The sequence below is a fragment of the Hakea prostrata genome, chromosome 3 (assembly GCF_041222555.1).
Source record: "Hakea prostrata isolate BN-2017 chromosome 3, UWA_Hpros_2, whole genome shotgun sequence".
NCBI classification, from domain to species: domain Eukaryota; kingdom Viridiplantae; phylum Streptophyta; class Magnoliopsida; order Proteales; family Proteaceae; genus Hakea; species Hakea prostrata.
Genome location: NC_142602.1, coordinates 15186766 through 15209431, shown reverse-complemented (window position 1 = coordinate 15209431; position 22666 = coordinate 15186766). Strand labels below are relative to the sequence as shown.

Below are 22666 nucleotides of genomic sequence, written 5' to 3'. Positions count from 1 at the left end.
GTGTGGTAGTAATTTACCTTCATCCATAGTATGACCTCTTTTAGTTTTTATTTTAGTCTCAACAGAAACTAAATTTGGATTATCCACAAATTAAATTTCAGAATTATTAGAGATAATATATCTTGACATTATCCCGTGTTTACGTGATTAGGAACTTTCACATTTTTAGCTTGACTGAATCTTGTCAGTATTTAGAGATACACGTTGAGGGATGGTGCTTTTTTCATGGAAACATGGTCTGAATTTATATTCAGTGTCCTATATTAACAAATATCACTAGGTATCAAGATAATATTACAGTTTCAAAGTTTGTTTCCCTTGAGATAGGGATATGATGTTGGTTCATATCACTAGGTGTCAAAATCCAATGTTCTATAGATGTGACCTAAGTGAGACTCGTTTATATCTCTTGTTAGATAAAATAGACAACATGAAGACTCTCTTTCATGAGGAAGTAACAATGCAACCATAGATTCTACGGAATTTCAAACCTTAGGTACTAGCACCACATGAAATCACCAGATCTTGAAAAATTGCCAATTTCAATAGCAAACGAGTATCCTGAATTAGATGATTAATGACATATTTAGATGTAGACTGTTATATTCAAATCAAATCCAGCAGCTTATTTCTTAGATAGATCAAAACCTACCTCTCCTTTACCACCTTATATTCAGATAAAATCAAGTTGCATATCTATGGCTTTTCAAAACCCTAACCCTACATTAAATGCTCCAATCATGGCTCAAAACTTGGCCCTAAATTATTATTTTTTGGTAGCAACTTGGTCCTACCTTTGACCTCAGACTTGGAAAAATATATATAGTATACTGTAAGAGCAAATTAAGCATTGCTATTAATCCATAATGTACTTCAAAACATAAGATTAACAGAAAAAAATGTAAAATATAAATACAGTATCCAGAGATATACCTTCAACAAAAACTTATTGCTAGCATGATTAAAGTTACTTAGGGCCAGATAGAAACTAAATGCAAATTCAAAACTTAGGTTTATGATAATGAGTGTGATAGCCATGTTTAAAATTCAAATCATCGATGGCATCTCTCTTGGTAATGGTATGGGTCTGATCGGCAGAAAGAAGATAAAACAAGCCAAAAATAACTTATTTCCTCTATTTATTAGTTTTTCTTTCCTTATTTTTGATGTCTTATTTCGCATGAGTCCTATTGACAACTAGAGACGGGACTGGAATATAGAATAAGGTCAGAGGTCCAATCTATGTGTTCTGCAATTAGTTTCTCTTATCCCACAAATCTAGGCAATCTCCCATTCAGAAAATTTCACATCATAGCCTTGCCAATTCTTTATTAGCCTTGGGAATAACTTAGAGCTAGACCAATTTTAATTTGGAGTTGAACCCAATAATATGCATGGAGGCAATTTAATTCTGTTCAATCTAACATGGTTAAGAAAACTTGACAATCTTTCATAAAATTATAAAATAATTAAAGATCGAGTTAACTTCAATTTTATTATTCATTTCTTACTCTTCTGTGGGTCTCTATCACGTATGAATGTTCACAAAATATTTGCTTATTGTTGTTCTATCATAATCATGGTTGTAATCGGTGGCAAAGAAGGTTTACCAAGAATAGTTTTCTTATAAGATAATATGTTATGTACCGTTTCTTTACTTTGTGATTTGGGAAATTTTTTTTATTTCTTTTTCTTGTGTCAACCATCTTTCGTGTGGCTACTTCAGAGTTATTTTCTAGTTTCCATTAGAATTAAGAAGTGTATTCAGTTCTATGTTATCCCTTTAATTGTGCTGAACTATAAGTAGAGTTTTCTTGTGAATTTTCCTAAGATCCATATCCATTCATACAGAAGTACTCCAAAAAAATCCATTACTTGCCTCTTGTAACATGATACGTAAACTTAAAACCTGCTTGTGATCTTGCTTTTTTTTAGTATAAGGTGTTTGTATTAAAAAGAAATACGCAAAGAATGAAAAAAAATATTTCTCTCTCTAATTTGCAAAAGAAGATAAAGATTTCACACTGAAACTATTTGTTTGTCATTACATTTAAGATTACAAATAGACTTCTGTTCTTTTTGATCTATTATCATTTTCCAGATGTTCCTTCAGTGCTTCTTTTTCTCATCTTGACTTTTGATTCATCACCCATGCTTTCCTGTTTAAAGGTTTCAATGTCATCATTTAGAAGAAGCAAACAAGAAAAAAAAAATTGATTATTGCTTTTTTTTTTTATTTGAGAAACCTCTTTAGTTAAACTTTTGGAAGATTTCATATGGAGAAATCTACATAAGATGCGGAGAGGTGGTGTACCAACCCTAATTATGATTGTAATGCAGAAGAGAACGTCACAATCCAATGCACCCGCATTGGGTTGAATAAAAACAAGTTGACACCAGAGTGCAATAAATGAGTGTGGACGAGGAGGAATCAGAAGGGAAGAATGCCTCTGCATAAATGTGAGATGGACTCGCATGGGAGTTCTCTAAATCAACTTCCCTTTTAAAGAAAACCCTACTTTTGATGCAGTACTTGTCGAACACTGCAGTTCTAGAAAAAATGATGCAGGAGAGAACATGAGTTCTACAGTTAACCCAGTGGGTGATTTTATAAGTAGATGGCCCAAGTGGTCCAAGCACTTGAACAGGTGTGGTCCAAAACAAAGGTCTCTTCTCTCTCTACAGAGAGAGAGGAGAGAGAGAGAGAGAGAGAGAGAGAGAGAGAGAGAAGATTTGCAGAGTAGATGATGTGAGAGTTAAAGCTGGCCAGCATTTAAGTTTAATGCCGAGATTGGACTCAATGGGTCATTAGCATTGCCTCAAACGTGTTAGCCCAGAAATCAGAATAGTAAGATTATACAGTCCCTCTCTCTCTCTCTCTCCTCTCTCTCTCTCTCTCTCTCTCTCTCTCTCTCTCTCTCTCTCTCTCTCTGAAGCCTAAACCATGCAATGGGTGAGAGAAGATTTGCAGAGTAAATGATGCGAGAGTTCAAGCTGCCAGCATTTGAGTTCTATACTGGGATTGGACTCAGTGGGTCATTAGAATTGCCTCAAACGGGTAAACCCAGAAATCAGAACAGTGAGATTACAGATTTTTAGGTGTAAAGATTGCGAGAAGATTTAACAGTCTGTCAAATTATACCTGTTGTCATCATCATTGATCAATCAAGATTTTTTGAAAGCCGTTTCATTTTCAGTGTCTTAATGACTATCTTCTCTTGTATCCAGGGCTTCCAGATATAGACGTGTTGACTGAGCAAAGGAGCTAGCCAACCATTATTAAGCTGGCAGTTGTACTAGTATACTGAATTGACCTCATTTGGATTCTGGGTTTCTCCACCAAGAACGCATATCGGATTATAATTAGTTTATAATCTGCATCTATTTCTAATTTATTGGAGCAATTCACAGCTGCATACACTTGCATATATCTACTACACACGCTTGAATTAAATTGAAAATATAAGCAATCAATTATTATGAGCTCCAAATTTGACAAGTTGTGCTAGCATTCAGAGAGATATTTTCATCATTTTTTTCTTCTAAAGCAACACGTACAGCTCTCTTTTTTTTCTTTTTTTCTTTTTTTCCTTCACCTTTCCAGCTTTTTGTCTATCCCTAGATTCCAAAAGTGTACCAGTCATCACTCAGTGCATTTAAAGCTGATGGAAACCTAGTAATCATAAGAGTAATTTTTCAGAAGGATTAAGGTCTTCATGTTGGACCTTTTGGAGTACTCAAATCTGATTCGGATCATTTCTCTTGTATGACTCTCATCTGCAGGCTTAGTAGGCCAGACTTCATTTCTGAACACAGTTAAGTTCGGTGTAAAAGGAAGAATCCCTGTCTTCCCATCTCTGTACTGTTGCAACTGAAGCCATTTATGAGGTTGAAATGGCATAATAAACGATCAACTTTCAGGAAAGAATTGCAGTTCTTCCAATTGAAAGAAAACATGGACAGACAAGAAAGGGTCAAGTGATCCCTACCCATATTAGATGAACAGGCTAAGCTATACCAACCCAATTCAAAAACTAGTGCAACCTTTTCAACCTTCCCCCACAATTGCGAACTTTCAGTGAAAACAGTAAAGAATACTAAACTGAAAACAGTGAAGAACACTAAACACCTCTAGTTAAATGGTTCCAACTCTTACTTCAGGAGTTCTAGAAAAAAAATCATATTAGCAGTATGGCCCTATAGATATTCCAATAAAATTCAGAGGAGAGTGTTCTCTACCTGAAAGCACGACCTATGTGGATCCTTATGCCTGTTTGTTATTTCATACGCAAAAGAAGAGGTTACTAATGTATGCAACCTTACCGTTAGTTATTGCAGAGGCACTGTTTCTGGCCTTTTAGTTATTTCAGTCTCATTAGAAAATAACAAAAGAAAACAGTGTTGAGACCACAATCAGAATCAGAAATTATCAATCAAATAATGGTTTAAATGCAAAATGAAATTTATAGAAACATTGAGCAAACGTGCTATACATCATGACCTCTATATTCAACAAAATCAGATGGATTTTCTTCCCAGGAAAATCTTCTTGTTCTGGAACATATTGTTACAATAACTACAAAGTTGAAACGAGAAGCATCCGAGTTGCCACTTATCATAGAAACCCCTCCGAAGAATCCCAATATCGAATCCCAATCATCGAAGGAAGATGCATCCCAATGTTGAATGGCCGATAACCTGTAAAACAACAAAGAATTGTCCCAACTGTCACCAACATGATATTGGCATTTGTTCGGGGAATTCAGGGAAAGTAACTTGAAAAATCTCTATAGAAGAGCTCCAGAAACTCTTCTCAGGGAGAATTGCCTCAGTCTCAAATGGCCAGGCCAATATTTTAAAAACCATTCCTCCATCCGGGACAACATCCTGGACTGCAGTTCAAGAAAGGCGGCCTCCTAGAAAGAAAGTGGGGGGGGGGGGGGGGGTATTCTCATGTTTCAACTCCACTAAGGATGTGAAAAGTGAGGCCTAAAATTGAAAAATATAAAAATATAAAAATATAAAAATATAAAAAAAGACGACAAGTGCATGAGGGTCCAACCACTATGGCATGTAGGAAGGTCATAATGTTAGATGGGCTCAAATCTCTAAGCAGCCTTACCATTGCACCAAGGCCCACCCTCATGATTCAACCCCACTATACTTCAAAACAGTTGTGTGGCACTGTGTTATTACAGCCTTACAAGTTGAAGTGAATGGGGCCTTTGCATGGTGAATGGAACAGTTCATTAAACAGAAAAAAGCAATGGGAAAAAAATTCCCCAGGGCCAAATTGGAACTTCCCTTGCAAGGGCTTATTTATTATTCTCTCTCCTGATCAGAATACGTGAGCCTGATGTCTATTCTCTTGCTGGTTGGGCATGCAAATGCCTCCCTACACTGGGGATGTGGGGAAGCCTCACCCTAGTTCTTATCTAGCTACCAACATTCCAACAGAAAGCAGTAGAAACTACAGATTATTCATGAGGGGTGAGGACTGGGGATGGGAAGAACTCAATGAATTCTAACTGGAAAAATTATTCCACCTCACAGATCATATTTTCCCAACCCTTGAAATGTTTGAAATATTAGTTAGAAATACTGATTCAATTTGTCATATGTTAGAAAAGGAAAATATATGGACTATGAGAAAACAGGACAAAAATAGAAAAACAGACAAGAGCATTCACCTCTCCAGCTGTGGATGAAGGACTAAAATTTGGAAACAGCTATAAGAGGGAATGGTTAGTTGATAACAGAAGAGAAACTACCATATTCAGAACTAAATAACTGATTAAATGAGTTATTGTGATCAAAGCTAACTGAAATAAGAAGGGAAAACAGGGCACCACAAGGTAGGTAAAACTGACCTACAACTTTAATGAAATATTAAAAAAAAAAAAAAAAGACGATAATAGCAGAAAGTAAAGGTTTTGCCAGAATCTACCTTCTGTGACCTGAAGTCCATCAAGGGCCTCAACTCATCCAATCAAACAAAACAATGAATGCAGAGCAACAAATTTGCCGCAACACGAATTTTAAATTGCATAAATTGCCAGCAAGGCCTGTGCTGACCAATAAATCTATACATAGACCTGAGATAGTGAATATTTCTTCACCCATTTCTATAAGGTTAGTGATGAGTTAAGAAAGTACATCCCCATCCATCTCTATGTGGTGGGGGAACAGCATTTTGGGGAGGTATGTCATCAATTGAAGTGTTAATTTTTCATGAAATGGGTACAACTGTCATGTTTGATACATAGGGCAAAGTTTCTGTCATTTTCAAATTTAAGAGGGGAAGGTTGGCATTAAACCACATAATAGGGGACAGAAATGTCATATACCCTAAAAATTAAAACTGGCCACTTGCCCTCACAATTTTAGACTAAGTACCATTAGAAAACAAAAATACATAGAAGATTAAACAAGAATCAACAACTACTAACAGAATTGCCATTAATTTTGAATGATATCAGGGAACCCTAAAGCTGTCTGCAAAAATCAACTTAAAATCTGATATGGACTTCATATAGAATGATGGGAACTAAAAAGATGAAACAGCTAAATTTATAGACAATTTGGTTCAGATGCCTATTAGGGAACTTGCCTCAACTAAGTTATAGCCATAGTATGAAGAAAAACGTCTTTCAATCTCGAAGGCCAAGCTCAAGCTCAAGCTCATCATCCTCCTCAAATAACCTCAAAAGGCGTGCATGCTGTTCTTCTCTTTTCTTCTTTTGCCATAGCTTAAACAAGAATACCGAAAGACCAACAACAGCCACAACCAGAAGGCATATGACAAGTATGAACCCTTTGCTTTTACTAGATGAAGCATCGGCTTCAGATTTCACACCATTGTTTGAATTTGCAGGATCATCAGCCAAGCCTGAATCAAGATAGAGATATTGCATCAGACAACCTCCAGAGCGAATAGACTAAAACTAAGAAACTCAGAGGCATGCATAATAATTGAGTTTACACTTTACACTTTACACTACATGACAAAGATCCAAATCAGAAGCATATAAACACAGTCAAAAGTTGAACTGAGAATCTTTCTCTGATAAAATCTATCTAGTAACTCATGAAATGCAGCACTACTGTTAGTAGGAACTGGAATTCAGTTTTCAAAAGAGAGCATATTACATAATGGAATAACACCATGTTTTGAACTTAACTTCTTCAAATAGATATTGTAAAACTGAAACTCACCTATTCATGACAACTAAAAAGAAAAAGATACACAATCAGGACGAAACCCACAAAGTGGAAAATCATCATACTAGCAAGGAAATAAACAAGTAATGGCAATATGGCTCATATTGGATCTTCATAGATACATATCATACTATTACTGAATGTTTTACCTCCATCCACTAAACAGCTGCCAAAGTTTCTCTTTTTGGATCAATAATTAATATATTAAGTGCAGCTAGGAACTGCACGGCTGAGACAAAATAGAAGGATCTAACCCCTAGGAAACAAAAATATGTCTATTCCTTGGGGAATGTAAAAGGGTCTATTTTTTTTTTTTTTTTTGGGACTTCCAAATCGTGTCAATGGAGTGAGATTTGGGGAACACTTACGAAGGTTATGCTCTAACCAACAGTGGGAGGCAGACACTGAAGACAAACTTGCCGATGGAGTCGATAATAGTGGAACCATCAAAACTAAAGATGATCCAGGCACACTCAAACTCCAAGACACGGGGATGTTTGTGGCAGTGCCAAATGGGAAACAGGACAAGGAGCCCAGGGGGGGATTGGGTGGGGAGACAGTGGGTCAGAGTTCTCAAGGCAGTGAAGATTTTCTGGAGATGCAATCCTGGAACCAGATGAGCTTGGCCAAAGGGACCTTGGGGTAAGTGATTTCCCTTGTTTTAAATTACCAAGGCAGGAAGGTAAGTAATGCTTTATATTTAAAGCAAAAGGATCAAAAGCCAGATGATGAGACAAATAGCATTACCCAATTAGCAGTGGCCCGTGGTATATTGAAGCATACACATACCTTAAACACATCTGCATTTTAACCAATGTTTCAAATAGTCGAAATGTCTTCCAATATTTTAAGAATATCAAGTGCCACTACCTTTTTAAAGACAACTCATTTACATCTAGTGTGTTTATGCTTTTCTAATGAGAGGAAAATGCAGTTTCCTCTGGATAGTATTACATAAGAGGAAGGTGATTCAGCAACCAGGCTACCGTTCATACCCCAACATCATATCAACCACTGGAAAACACTTAAAACTAAAAGAATAGGCATTATGATCAGTCACCAGAATTGCAATGCTACAGCTTATAGCATGGGGAATGTGTTTAGCAATAAACCCACACTTAGACACTAAAGATAGAATCCATAGTAGCTAGTACTCTTCTTTAAAAAATTCAGGCAATTCCTTGCCCCAAGACCAACATCTTTTATATTTGATTAAAGCAAATCTTGAAGACCAAAAATTAAAGTCACAGCAGTCTCCAGAAGTATGTTGCTCCGATGGGCTAACAAGGGGGAACCCAGGACCTGCCGGGGAAGGAGAAAGATTGAAAAATCGCAGCAACAGCAAAGATCAATAACCCGTGTATCGAGATTACAAAATCACAGAACACAAACCTAAAACCAAAAAAATCAGGAAATCAAATCCTGTAAGCCCTCATTTGCGCAACGTTAAATTACCAAAACCTTGAATTTTCAATTTTATTATAAAATAAAAAATATATACTAAAAAACCCCTGTTCATCTCACCCCGAGAGCATAAATATCAAAATTTGTAAATCTCCAGATCCGTGAACCCTTTCAAACGCCATGGAAGTATAAAGTACAAAATCTAATTCAATTATAAACCAATCTTCTCCTTTCAAGTAACAAAAATTCTCAGGAAGGCTCTCAGGTAATATCACAAGGTAAACAACAGAGATCTTGCAAAGGAAGAAATAGATCAAAACTACCAACACGTTTTCTTAGATCCTGGTTAACTGATGCTTAATAATTTCTTCCAATTGAGCGAATACAGAAACAAACCTGAAATTAATTGCAGGGAAAATGAAGAGAGCAAAACAAAGAAACGAAACGAGCTCCAGGTACGGATTTCGGTCATCTCTGCTCTCCCCCTACAAAATTCGCTTTCCTCTTGTGTCGTCGTCCTTTTCCCCGTCGTTTACCGTTAAAGCTTTTATATTTTGTTTATTTTAAATTTATTTAACCTGTAATGTTTGGTAACGTCGACTTATGGTGGGCTGAGATTATTCTACATTGACAGCTTCCGCGTGCAATTTGAATCTTTTGTGTTTTCTCCAAGGAAAGGTTCAGAGAGAGATCATTTAGTAATTATTTAGGGTTGATTGTATGAGATTTCAAATTTTCTTCTCTTTATGGTAGGGATGAGATTTTGAAATTTAAAATTGGGCGTAACTGATATCGATTTGTTTTTCTATTTCTATTCATAATAAATTCTCATAGGCCCATTAAATTCTCAGTGTCTCTTTACTGTAGTTGGTAAGCCCACTAGAGCCTTCTGGGCCGGCCCATCTTGGGAAGCTTAAGCCCAACCTATATAGCCCAGATAATTCTTATTGGACTGACTTATGTATGATCCTGGGCTTGGGCTTAGGTTTGGGCTTGAGCTTGGGTTTTATAAGGTTGGCCCACTCCAAGCTAAATTGCTCAACCCAACGACGTTAACGCTTACTCACCTTTTCTGGTAAAGGTTCAATTGTTCCCTACTCCCCAAATTTTGTTAAACCTATCATGCTTTCAAAATTCATGCACCAAGCCTTAAGGTCTATGATATTATTTATTAGGGATAATTATTATTTTCCCCTTGTACTCATTTTTATTACTACTTTATTTCCTATGCTTTTTAAAATTGCTAATCCAACTTTTTAACTTTGTCTAAAATTCATTAGGGCAAGTTTGCACGTACCACAACTACATCCTCAGGGGAGCTTTTATATAATTAATATAAAAAAAAAGCTTCGCTCCCTGGCCCCAAGAGGATTCAAATTCTGATCTCCTTATGTGGAAAGCGTTCAGAATTGACGCAATAATCCTACTTACGAAGAAGTAGATAAAATAGAAGGTGGAAGTATCTATTGAGAAGAGTAAAATATACGATTGCTTGACCTCGGTGATATGTATTGGAGTAGTATGCTTGTTAGAGTTGTCAACTGAAAGAAGCATATGGGTGAGGTCACAATGGAAATTGAGTTGATCAAGGACAAATACCAAGTGTCGAGAAACAAGCAACTTGTATGTCTCAAAAAACCGTATCCTTGTAAAGTTGCTAGTTTTACCTTTTTTTTCAGCTCTCCCACTTAAATTTTTTTGCATTAAGCTTGGGTTTTGTGTGCCTTTTATTTTGAAAGCCTATGTATTTGTAGAGTTGTAATTGTGTGGGGAGGAGAGTTTTTAGATTCTCTATATTTTATTTTTGTAAAAAGTTCAAAAGCAATCAGTGTGAGATATATCACATGATCTGGAAAATATTGTAAATAATTTTTCAAGTTTACTGAAAGTTAGAACCTGAACTTTTTTGTTATTATGTTATATCCTAAGCAGTTGGCTGATGGCATTTGTTTCATGTGATTAGAAATTAAGAAAAAACTAGTTTATCCTTATATTGAAGATGTTACAAATCAAATTACAATAATATACTTCAATAGATTAACAAAATTGACAAAGACCAACACCTCATAAGTAAGAAGTATAAGGACCAGACTTCTTCAACAAAAAAAATAATAAAATAAAAAAATACTATCCTACCACATCAAGATTAGTACTCTACTCTGTACATGGTATAGTTAATTGGAGAAATGTTGAAATAGGGTAAAGTATACAACAGTTTATATACTAGAAAATGGTTTTCACTTTTTAGGGGAAAATCAGAAAATTAAATAATTCATTGCTCTTTAGGGAAATACAAAAGCTTCTCTCCCTTTTTATTTTTTATGAGACTACAAAATGTTTCTTTACTATAAATTCAAATACCCCAAACTCATTCCTAGGCAGACACTTTTTTTCAATTTCAACAATGACACTTTCATGCATCACGTTGTTTAATGTTTGATCTTTGTGGATTTTCCATGTCAAACCTATCTGGCAAGAAAGAAACTTCTACGGTTACAGAAACTGCGCTCTTTTGGTGTTGTTTTTTTTTCTTCTTCTTTTATTTGTGTTTAGTCCAGAAAAAGGAATGATTTCATGTCATGCGTGACAACTTGTTTACAAACATTTTTCAAACAAATTGAATTCTCTCCACCATATCACACAATCAATTAGGTTTGTTACTAACAATAGAAATAACAGAACAAAAAATACACCTTAGGTTTAAGAACCTTTTCCCACTTTGCTCATTTTGCTTCTTTTGTGTTGAACTTGCATATGCAGCTTCCTTTCTCATTGTACATTAATGTGTACACTCAAATTCCATATACAGCTTGCTCATGGAGGGAGAGAAGTCTAAGGAGTGGCCAGCCATGTTCAGAGTTAAACAGAAAGAATTGTTGTAATGGTGGTGGCAACAGAGATAGATGAACAATTGTTGTTAAGGATAATAATGGTTTTTTGCACTCTTAGAACAAAATAGGAAGACCACAAGCAACTCTAGTTGAATCTAGAGTTGTTCAAGCCGCCACTGCTCTTCCATGCGTGCAAGGCTTCAAGATCAGACTCTAGCAAATTACATCTTATCCATAAGGGATTAAATTCAGTGTTGTACTCAAACACACAGAAGACATATTTCATACCAAAGACAAATAGATAACTTATATAAATCAAACTCTGGAGTAAGAAGTCTAAATTAATGTTGAATAAGGATTCTTGTAACTGTAAATATGTAACTTGTACTATAGTCAAAATGAAGTAAATCACATTCCCATGGACGTAGGTTACAAAGATCAACCACAACCAAACCTCGTACATCGAAAAACGTCTATATGTCCTACTCTTTTCAATTCAAGATTGTGGACTTTAGCAGTCACAGACAAAATAGTATTGCAAATGGTTTTCTATGTCAAAACCCTAAGTTAAAAGAGTAAAAGAACCACCTACATATGCATGCACTGTTGCATTCAAGAAATTTGACGATCCAAAGTTGTGCCTCACGACTCACATGGGTCTTTTGATTGTTTCTGACTTTGATCATTCAAAATCTTTTCATTTCTGTGGGTGATCTTTCAAAAAAAAATTTCTAGTTTTATAGACAAGATGGTCAAACATAGATACTATTATATGATGTGCAATTTGATGTACTATATATCATTTTCTATAGTTTTATACTTACCAACCCAACTAAGGTAATTCTTTCATGTTTATTTCTTCGGGTATAAATCATTTTTTATAATTTTCTTACAAAAGAATAAACAAGTGTATTTTCTAGGCTACTAAACAATCTCACAATCTCTATTTCATAAAACAATTTCCTTTTAAGGATATAGATAGGTTGTTTTTACCATAGACTATTGTAAGGATGTCAACGGTGCTGTTTGGGGCGATTTTGGGTTGGGCTTAATGGTTTCGATCTCAAAACACCCAGCCCAAACACAGTCCGTTAGCAAAATAACGGTTTCGGTTGGTTTCGGTTGGTGCGGTTTGAGTTTGGACTAACTAACGATTTGGGCTAATGGTCTACACTGGGTTGACTAACAGTTTGAGCTAACAATTTATGGTATGTAAGAAAAAACACAAAAATAAATAGTTGAGTATCCTACAACAAGAGCCAAAATTCTATGGAAAGCAAATTGTTATTGATCAATTTCTATTAAAAGATGAAAAGTCATTCCACATTGTAGAAATCACACTCACCTCATTTATCAGGCTCCACCGGATAGTCCTCTTGAAACAATTCTTCAAATCAAAAACCCTTTTAAATTCCAACTTGTACTATGATTAATTGTCTTGAAATTGGTTATTGTTTTGTGAAAATGTGGATTTCTTTTCCCTTCTATGAAATCTGTCTCTTTTTTTAGGTTGGTTTTTAGTTTGATATGCAAAAAAAATACCTTTGGATTTAAATAATATTTAATGTAAAACTATAAAATGCATTGTAAAATGGATTATAATGGAATGCAGTTTGGGTTCGGGCAGATGCAAACTCTACCACCCTCAGCCCAAACACAATCCATTAAGATTCGGTTTGAGCCGGTTTGGACTATAAGAGGGTAGTATTGTTCGATTTTAACGGTTCAAACTGCAAATTGACACCGTAGACTAATGACAAACTCTTTTTCAAACTAAGAAAAAGTAGGCTAACATAGATGTACATAAAATATCTCTCGCTCCCTCAAATATTGCCCAGTTAACAGAGGATCATCTCATTGGCAGCTAAGCTCTTGAAGGTCTTATTGATTTGACATGGTCTCTCATTGTCTCAGTTCAAATTGGTGGAACTTTACCTGATCGAAAAGATCTTTCGCTTGATGGCTTCTTATTCATAACTGAATAACCAGATGCTATATTACCTCAGATACATGCAAGATTTACGCTGTTTTAAAATCCTTCAAGTCATTTTTCAGTTTTCACTTGAGCTACGTACTAGGTTAGAAAAAAGGCAAAAACAAACAAACAATCTCGTCAAAAGCCTTACTATCAGCCTGCCGCCAACATATTTGACTTCACAGAGGACACAAGTTGTTTGATTTAAGTACCAAATGATGTTAATGTAAGAATCTCACCGTCACTTCCGGACTTCCAGCGCAAAGACACGATTTTATTTTGAAGTTAGTGGAAGTTCATCGACATCTCCACGTAAGCAAAGCGTCAAAAATGGATTTTCTCTCTCTTGGTGCTTCTCGTGTGATTTCAGTTTGAAAACCTGCTGTCTCTCATAATCAAACCCATATACCCCTTCAAGGGTTCCATGCAAACACTAGCTATATATAGATGCCATTAACAGATCTGGAAAACAAGCATTGGGTTCAGTTCTTTCCTAACTCTTTAGCATTTCTAGCTCTTGAAGTCATTCATATTCAGAGTTTTAAGCATGGAAGAAGATAAACTACGTTTGGCACTTGGAGTTGCAGGTGCAATATATTAGCATGTAGCTATGTGTTGGTGTTTATTTCTTAGCTCGTGCATGGCCATCTTCTTGATACATGAAATTTGTATGTTATGTCTTGCAGGAAATGTTGCTTCTGTGCTTCTTTATACAGCTCCCATGTAATTAAACCCAGCTGCACTATCCCGTAGTCAATCTCGCTGCATGGTTTTGACTAATTTGATATAAACTTTAAAATTTCTTCTTCTTGACAGGGTAACTTTTAGAAGGGTGATAAGAAAGCAAACCACTGAAGGATTTTCTTGTGTTCCTTATGTTGTTACTCTAATGACTGCTGTGTCGTTCCTTTGGTATGCTTTGCCCGTCGTTAGCAACAAATGGGAAAATATAACTGTTGCCTCCATCTGTGCTGTGGGGGTACTCCTTGAGTCATCCTTTGTTCTCATTTATTATTGGTTTGCTTCCCCAAAAGGAAAGGCAAGCTTCTGCTACTCAAGACTAATCTCCCTTTGATTAGTTACGGCTATGTAGCTATATACTTAATCAACTCTTAATCAGATGTATTCATAAAACATTAACAATAAAATTTTTGACAATGCAGCGAAGTGTTGTTCTAATGATGGCTGGTCTGGTCATAATGATCTCGATCACCATATCCGTCTCTGCATTCATATTACATGATCACCACCATCGGAAGCTTTTTGTTGGGAGTATCGGACTTGTGGTCAATGTAGGGATGTATAGCTCCCCATTGATAGTTATGGTTAGCGTTTTATCTCACTATTTTCTTCGTACATTTTCTTAATATATCTCATGTTGTGCTAATTCCAAAATGACAAGCTTTGTATTAAAGTTGTGGATGAAGAGAGAATGTCCTAATCTATAAGATCTGATCCTCAAACTCAATTAATAAAAAATTAAAAAAAAATTAATTTTTAAGAATCTTGAGAAAAGTTTGAACCTTCTTTGTATCTGTTCATGATTGCAGAAGCAAGTGTTCGAGACAAAAAGTGTGGAATTCATGCCATTCTACTTGTCCTTATTTTCACTCATCAATAGTTCACTTTGGGGACCTTATGGAGTACTGGGTCATGATACTTTCATTGCGGTAATCTTCTCTCTCTGTATATATATATATATATATATATATATATATATATATATATATATATATATATATATATATATATATATATATATATATATATATATATATATATATATATATATGTATATATAAAAAATAAAAGCTTAAGCATCAGATTTTATGTTTCTTTCACATTGAAATTTTCTCAGGCAATGATCTTTTCTTTTGCAGGTGCCCAATCTATTGGGTGTACCTTTAGCTCTCTTCCAACTTGTGCTATATTGCATTTATCGAAAAGGAAAAACTCACCGAGAACCGATCAGCGAAATTGATTTAGAGAAACGGTGAGAAAATTGTGTTTTAATAAAAATAAAAAAATAAAAATATCACAACTATATGCAAGTACATCCATAATGTATTTGATATGCATTCAAAGAATAGATTTTAGTTCTACAACACATCTTGAAAATCAATGTTAATTTTTTTTGGTGGAAATTAAAATATCATGTTTTATGATTTCGACAGTTGAAATTAAGAAGGAGAATCAGTCCAGTTGAAGCTGAGAGGTGGTGGAGCTTTTGTTATGTATGAAATAATTAACAGTCGCACTGCTGTTGTATTTTGCGCACTTCAGTTCTTTGTATTTTCTTCTTTATGAAAGTTTGCTATGAGATCTAATGCTTAGAAGCATCCAATAAATAAAGGCTTCTCTTGCAAATCAGTCCACTGCCGATCAAGAAAGCAGTCCGCCACTTTAAGGTTCAACTTGTCCGCCAAAATAAGAGGAACCTCCAACTAAGCAGCAATAGTAAAGTCTCCTAACCAGCGATCCTTCCAAAAAAAAAATTTACATCACCCACTGTCCATCTCTCATGAGCAGCAACAAAATGCCAAACCTTTTTTAGCCCAAAAAGAATCGAAGTGCAAGGCCTAGAATTCTGCAAATTACCCTTATCATCAAGTAACTTTCCTCTCAAAAATCTTGAAAAGAAAGAGTTACTATGCTTTATTTGCCAGGCCAATCTACAGAGACAAGCAAAATTGACATCTCACAAATGACAAAGACCCAACCCACCTTCACACATCGAAGCACAAACAGAAACATGAAAAGATAAATAAGTAAAGTATATGTATATAACAAAAGATCAAGTCACACATAATGCTACGGTATTTAACTAAATAATAAAGTTGCTTTGACTACTTCTTTCTTTGATTTAAACATGAATTATTTTTACTCCAAAAAAAAAAAAGTTTAAGACATGAAACATGCATTATCATTTCTAGAATGATACAAAATATTTTTTTATCACAGGGTATGGCCTAAATGCTGAAGTGTCAATAAGTGGAAGTGTATATCTATGGAATTCTCTTATTGGAAATGTTCACAAAAAGGAAGTCCACTAATGAAACATTTGAAGATGGTATAAACCTTCATGCCTTCCGTAAGGAGGCCTTGACAAATGATGCCATAAAAATAATTGACCCATTACTCTTACCTGTGGAAGAAGTAGAGAAAATAAAAGGAGAGGATATATCTACCGAAAGAAGTAAAATATCTGATGGTTTAACTTCAATGATATGCATTGGAGTAGTATGTTCTTCAAAGTTGCCAACAAAGAATGCACATGAATGAGATCACAAGGGAAATTGAGTTGATCAAGGACAAGTATCTTGGTGTCGAGAAACAAGCAACTTTACCATATCTAGCTCAATTACAAGATGAACCCTTTCCTTTACATAGTGAAGTCGTTGTAAATTGATCTTCTTGAATGTCCCAAAAGATAATTTCCTCATAAATTTGCTATTTTTTTTTTTTTTTTCCTAACACTCTCACCAAAATTTTGTGCATTAAGCTAGGGTTTGGTGTGCCTTTTATTTTGAAAGGCTACGTATTTGTAATTGGGTTAGTCTTTTGTGCAACATTACATTTAAATGGTCGAGTTGTACTTGTTTGGGGAGGAGAGCTCTTAGGTTCTTATATTTTTTCACTGTCGGGAAAATACAAACTCAGACAATATGAAATTACATGATCTGAAGAATATTGTAAATAATTTTTCAAGTTTACTGAAAAATCACTAATTCTCTCGGACAATTTAAATATTTGTGCCGAAACACACTATATTCTTAATGCAATGTGATTGTTTGCTTCAATATCTTTTTCCAACAAGAAAGCCAAGCCCTGTGCATGACTAACGTTTGCATTTCTAAGTATGAATTCCTAGGGTGTTTTGAAATTTATTGTTCTTAGGACATCTTTTAATATTTCGACGTGTAAATATTTTTATTCCTTAAAATAGTTATTGCCCGTATGAGATGTTATTCTACTTGTCCAAGTCAATTTCCGATATTTCTGGAAATTTTGAGTTTGAAAGGAATGGTGAGAAGATGAGAAGAACTACGGACTCGACACTTTCCTATTTCTCAGGGAATCAGGAGAGACGAATAAGGTGAACTCGTCTAGCTTCCTCTGCCAACCAATAACTCATTTAAACCCTTCCCATGTTGCACGACTTACGCTTCAGGAAAAAAATTGTTGCTTCATTGAAGAAGACAAGTACTTTCACCATCCAGAAACGACAGGAAATAGTTTTTAGCTTCTTCGTCAAGGTTCACCTCTGTATCTCTGAGTTAAGTATGTTGCAATGCATGCATCGTTTGGTGTTCTTATGATAGGAAAGTCCATTGCCTTTGAATGCATTTAATATTTATTGATGTTCTCAATTGAACACATACTAAATCGTATATATTTTCAAATGGTATCAACCCTGTTTGTACTGTCTTTGTGCTTCAACAGGTTCAAGAACATCTAAAAGTAAAGAAAAGAAGATTTGAGAAATGGATGGTTTTGATGAATCAAAGAATGAAATGGATATTTGGATATCATTTCCACAATCTTCTATAATTGTTTTCCTACAAGGGTTTTCTGCTTGTTCGCACCTAATGTTTACAATGAATTTGATGAGTGTTGATGTTGAGAGGACTAGCTTTTTCAGTTGGTCTTACATGATATATGGAGGGTTCCTATTCAGGTTATTTTAGCATTATTGACCTTGTATAAGAGTTTGGGACTGCTTCACTTGCAGCTTTCATTGCTACGGTGATTTTGATGTTAAAAAATGTTCCACTGGGAAAACTACAAGAAAAATTTCAAGGAAAAATTGATGGATTCAAAGGATCGCAGGATGAAGGCAACTTTGAGGCACTAAAGAATATTAAGTGACATGCTTCAACCAAACTAAACTTTTATGTGCCAACCTTAGACCATTTTCTATATATCCATACAACCAAAACTTTTACTTTACCAATTAAATTTTCCAAAGCTGGTGTGGCCTAAAGCTGCCCTTTAGAGCTTAAAAGATATTTTAACGAAGGATACTGATTTGTCTTGCTCTCAATTAGATATTTCACAATTTGTATATTGCGACCATTTCCTCGAATAACAATTGTCTTTTTTTTCATGCTTCGATTTTTCTTAGCAACTCTTGCTATTAAATTTCAAAGTTTCTATTCCTTTCAAGTTTCCTTCTATAATCGATATCAGTCATTCTCACGCATCAGTTTTCGAGAGCCAACCTCATGAAAGATTTTTTTTCTGGCCTAAAACATATGGCTTAGGATCCTCACGAAAAATATATGCCTTCTACCTATATTTAGCACATTGACTTTTTTATTGATGTGTTCTATGTTGGAAATTTCTAACATCCCAAAGTTTTGGTAAATTAGAATTAAATTGATTTTATAACTAATTTAAAGGGGAAACGGGTTTTTTTTTTTTTTTTGGTAATTAGTACTTTATTCAGAAATCTGAAAAGTAGCTAAGCAAAGCTCTAACAACCACTAACTGGAAATAGGCCATTCTACCCGGTTTGTAAGGTTGAAGGGGAAACGGGCTTCACCGCCACATATATTAGTTACTTCCCCCCCCCCCCCCCCCCCAAACCCCTTTTTTCCATATACGTCATTTGAACAAAAAAAGAGTGCTACCTTGCCACATGATGACTTAGTAAATTTCTTATTGCTACAAAGAGACAAACACTACAGCCGATTTTTTGGTTGATTCAGCAGCAAGACTAGAAGTTTTTATATTAATTCACCTTGGTCAGCCATGATTAAGAGTGAATTAGATTGGGATGCTTCTGGGCATCCTCATATTGTTTTAAATAATGAATGAACACAAGTTTAAATCTTGATGTTTCCGTGAGATTAGGTGTATTTGGAGTAACTTGTTGCGGGATTGAGTGTATGAGGTTCCTCTCTGCCTATGTATTATTGTATGACTAAAAAAAAACAAAATTACCTTTAATTATACAAATGACCTTTTAGCAAAAACAAAAAAGTGGACACTTGCTAATGCCATGGAGTAATAGTAATTTATGGTAAACCAACATAACAATGAAAAATCGATGGGAGAAACAGGAAATTTGAATAATTCATTACTTTTTAGGGAAATACAAAATCTACTCCTATTTTTCTTTTCTTTGAGACTACAAAATTTCCCGTGACTATAAATTCGAACACCCCAAACCCATTCCTCGAAGATCACAGTTTCAATTCATTTTGTTTTGTATTTCAGTTCCACCATGACACATGCTATATTGTTGCTTGGACTTCTGATGATTGTATTCTTCAATGTAAGGAAAATCATGATTTTCTATTAGAATTTTATTTCACTATGGTTATTTTTATCTTGATGTTATTTTATCCCTCTTTTTTTGACTATTTTTTGCCCCATTACATTCTAGGGATTTGAAGCAACAAATGCCTTCTTACAATATTGGGAAGAGCATATTGGCCTTCCACATCCTCCACATTGGTTAGCTGCAAAGACTTCTCCATTAAGCCTCAATTAGACAAAAATATTTGTGAAACTCATAGAAGAAAATGATTTCTATCCCCACCTTAGTTCTTTTTGTAAGCAAGCTAATGTTGCTTAATTGTTCTACAAATGCATTGCAGAAGACAAAGAATGACCTTGCACTACCACCAATAGCCCAATGGAATGCTGCCAAATTGAAATATGAAGACTTCCCAAATGAAATGCCCCAATTGGAGAATGACAAAATCATGCCACCAATAGCCCAATGGAATGCTGCCAAACTGAAGTATGGACTTTCCAAATGAAACACCCCTATCAGTTGCCAGCCAAGGGGGGTTGGCATATTTTCGAGAGTCCATGGTTAAAGAAGGAAGTTCCATACTTGTTCCTGATCTAAGGGATCCAATGTCATATAGATCATTCATGCCACAATCTTTGGCATCAAAAATCCCATTTTCCTTTACTCAGATTGAAGAATTGAAAAAGCTTTTTGGTGTGGCTAATGAATCAGACATGGATAAGTATCTTCAAGACACCCTCAAGATATGTGAACTAGGTCCAAATCATGGCAAAGAAAGTATCTGTGTGACTTCTGCTGAGGACCTCATTGATTTTGTTGTCAAGAAATTAGGGCATCAGGTGTGCATATGGAGTACTGAGAATGTCAAAGGATCTTATGAGAATGTTACAATTGGAGTTGTAAAACTCCTCTACGGAAACTTCTCCAAACCTCCAACCATATGTCATAGCATGCCATTCTTGTTTCAGATTTATTACTGTCATATTCTACCAAAAGTAAAAGTATATGCAGTTACTATCCATTCTCAAAAGAAAATAAATCATGCAATCATGGCATGCCACTATGACACATCATATTGGAATCCAAATCATCTTGCTTTTAAACTGCTAGGTTTTGGCCCCGGTCAAATTGAAGTCTGCCATTGGATAAACAAGAATGGCATTGTTTGGACACCAAATTTAGGTTGAGCAGCATTTTAAAGATTTGATTATCTTTTAGTTCTCTTGGTTGAGTTACATGTTCCTACTTCTGATATTTGAAGGATAAATAATGATATTTTCTGACTTGCTTGATATCATATCTAAAGTTTCACCATAGTGTCCAACATGAACAATTGCATCTCCATCATATCTAAAGTTTCACCATAGTGTCCAACATGAACAATTGCATCTCCTCATCAAAATTCTAATATTTTCTGAATACATCTCACTATGATTAAGTTTTCCCTTTCCTACCAAAGTTTTCCTTCCATAGTCAGGCATTCTGGTATGAATATTTCAAAATTGATTTCAAAATCAGCAAATAAGCCAAACATATGATCGGTTATATCATGTCATTTGTGTGTTTTTACTCATTGAGTAACACCTTACCTTTCATCTGACCAAAAAAACAGACACCTTACCTTACCAAGCGGTGGAGGAGCTTGCACAAGAACCTAAAACTGTCCAAGGATTGAATGGTCATGGCTGATAGCTGAGTTGAAATAATAAGAAGAAGAAGAAGGTTCAGTTACCTTCCCCTATAATTCGTCAAATAATATTTAGTTGGATAATCGCAATTACACCCCTCTTATATGAAAAAGATGATAAACATTATGTACACAGTATAGATATTTTTCAATCTCAACAGTGATACTTTTATATATACTAGAACATCAACATCACCTTGTTTGATCTTTGTGGATTTTTCATGTCAAACATATTCAATTAAAATCCAACTTTTGGGTCTCTGCGCTTTTTAAACATAAAATGAGGTGTGAGTGCTTTAAGGCCTCTATTTTAGAGTGCTAGTACAATTTGCTTTAATTTTTTTTGGGAAAATTGAACTCCGTTACATGGATCATGCACAAATCAAGATAATCTGATTCCATTATCATTATTTTTTTAATTTGTATGTTAAAAAAACTAATTTTTATATAGAAAAGGCACAGCCATGGATGATGGGATGGACCTGAGCATCTAAAATGTAAGGCTCCTCACATGTATCCAAAGGTTGTGTGCGTTTGCCTTTTATATTTCTTTTTTTTCCCAAATTTTGTTAGCCTATCATGCTTTCAAAATTCATGCACCATGCCTTAAGGTCTATATATCATTATTAATTACTATTGTCATATTTTTTTTCCTTCAAATTTGTTAACCTATCATGCTTTCAAAATTCATGCACCATGCCTTGAGGTCTATATATCATTAATTACTATTGTCACTTCAAATGATTATAGTTAATATTTCTAACATTGCAGAAAACTACTTGAGAGAACCTAAGTTCGTTTTCCATATAGATGGGTTGAAATGGGAAAAAATTATATCATAAGTATTATTATTCACCAAGTGTCTCTAATTCAATAAACATTAAAAACAGTTTTTGAGTGTTTCTGAAAGTAAAAATACTTTTTTAGGCATTTGATAAAACTTGCTTCTGGAAGTAGAAATCATACTCCATAGCCGTTTGATAAAATGCATTTCTTGAAACACATTTAGAAATTGTAATAAAATTTATGAAAATTTTTCGTTGTTATGTTTAGAGTGTCAAATTCCATCAATGCCCTTCTAAAACTATTTCACTTAAATAATGCAAAACAAAATGGTTTTTTGTTCTAGAAGTAAGAAACACCATTTTTTGTGGGTTATCAAAAGGTCCTAAAATTTCATACCAAATATCTTGGAGGTTTTTTTAAATCGACATACAAAAAAATGTGTTACACTTACTCCTAGTATGTGGAAGATTGAATTGTAGATATAACCATTGGATACC

The 22666-nt window shown here is 34.9% G+C and overlaps 2 protein-coding genes and 1 pseudogene across 2 annotated transcripts; 2 read left to right on the top strand and 1 right to left on the bottom strand.

The window, feature by feature from the left end:
• Positions 1 to 3622: 3622 nt before the first annotated feature.
• On the bottom strand, positions 3623 to 9169 carry LOC149021117 (uncharacterized). Its single transcript, XM_089149368.1, has 3 exons — positions 9022 to 9169; positions 6611 to 6889; positions 3623 to 4698 (listed from the first exon to the last, which is right to left on the bottom strand). Exons 1-2 carry the CDS (start codon positions 9095 to 9097, stop codon positions 6651 to 6653), a joined length of 315 nt encoding a protein of 104 aa, XP_089005494.1. The 5' UTR covers positions 9098 to 9169; the 3' UTR covers positions 3623 to 4698; positions 6611 to 6650.
• A 4809-nt stretch (positions 9170 to 13978) lies between these two features.
• On the top strand, positions 13979 to 15428 carry LOC149021116 (bidirectional sugar transporter SWEET3b-like). Its single transcript, XM_089147427.1, has 6 exons — positions 13979 to 14018; positions 14118 to 14154; positions 14248 to 14470; positions 14595 to 14756; positions 14982 to 15101; positions 15312 to 15428. The coding sequence occupies exons 1-6, from the start codon at positions 13979 to 13981 to the stop codon at positions 15426 to 15428; spliced, it is 699 nt and encodes a 232-aa protein (XP_089003553.1).
• Positions 15429 to 20253: 4825 nt separating this feature from the next.
• On the top strand, positions 20254 to 20883 carry LOC149021115 (polygalacturonase-1 non-catalytic subunit beta pseudogene; annotated as a pseudogene).
• The last annotated feature ends 1783 nt before the right edge of the window (positions 20884 to 22666 follow it).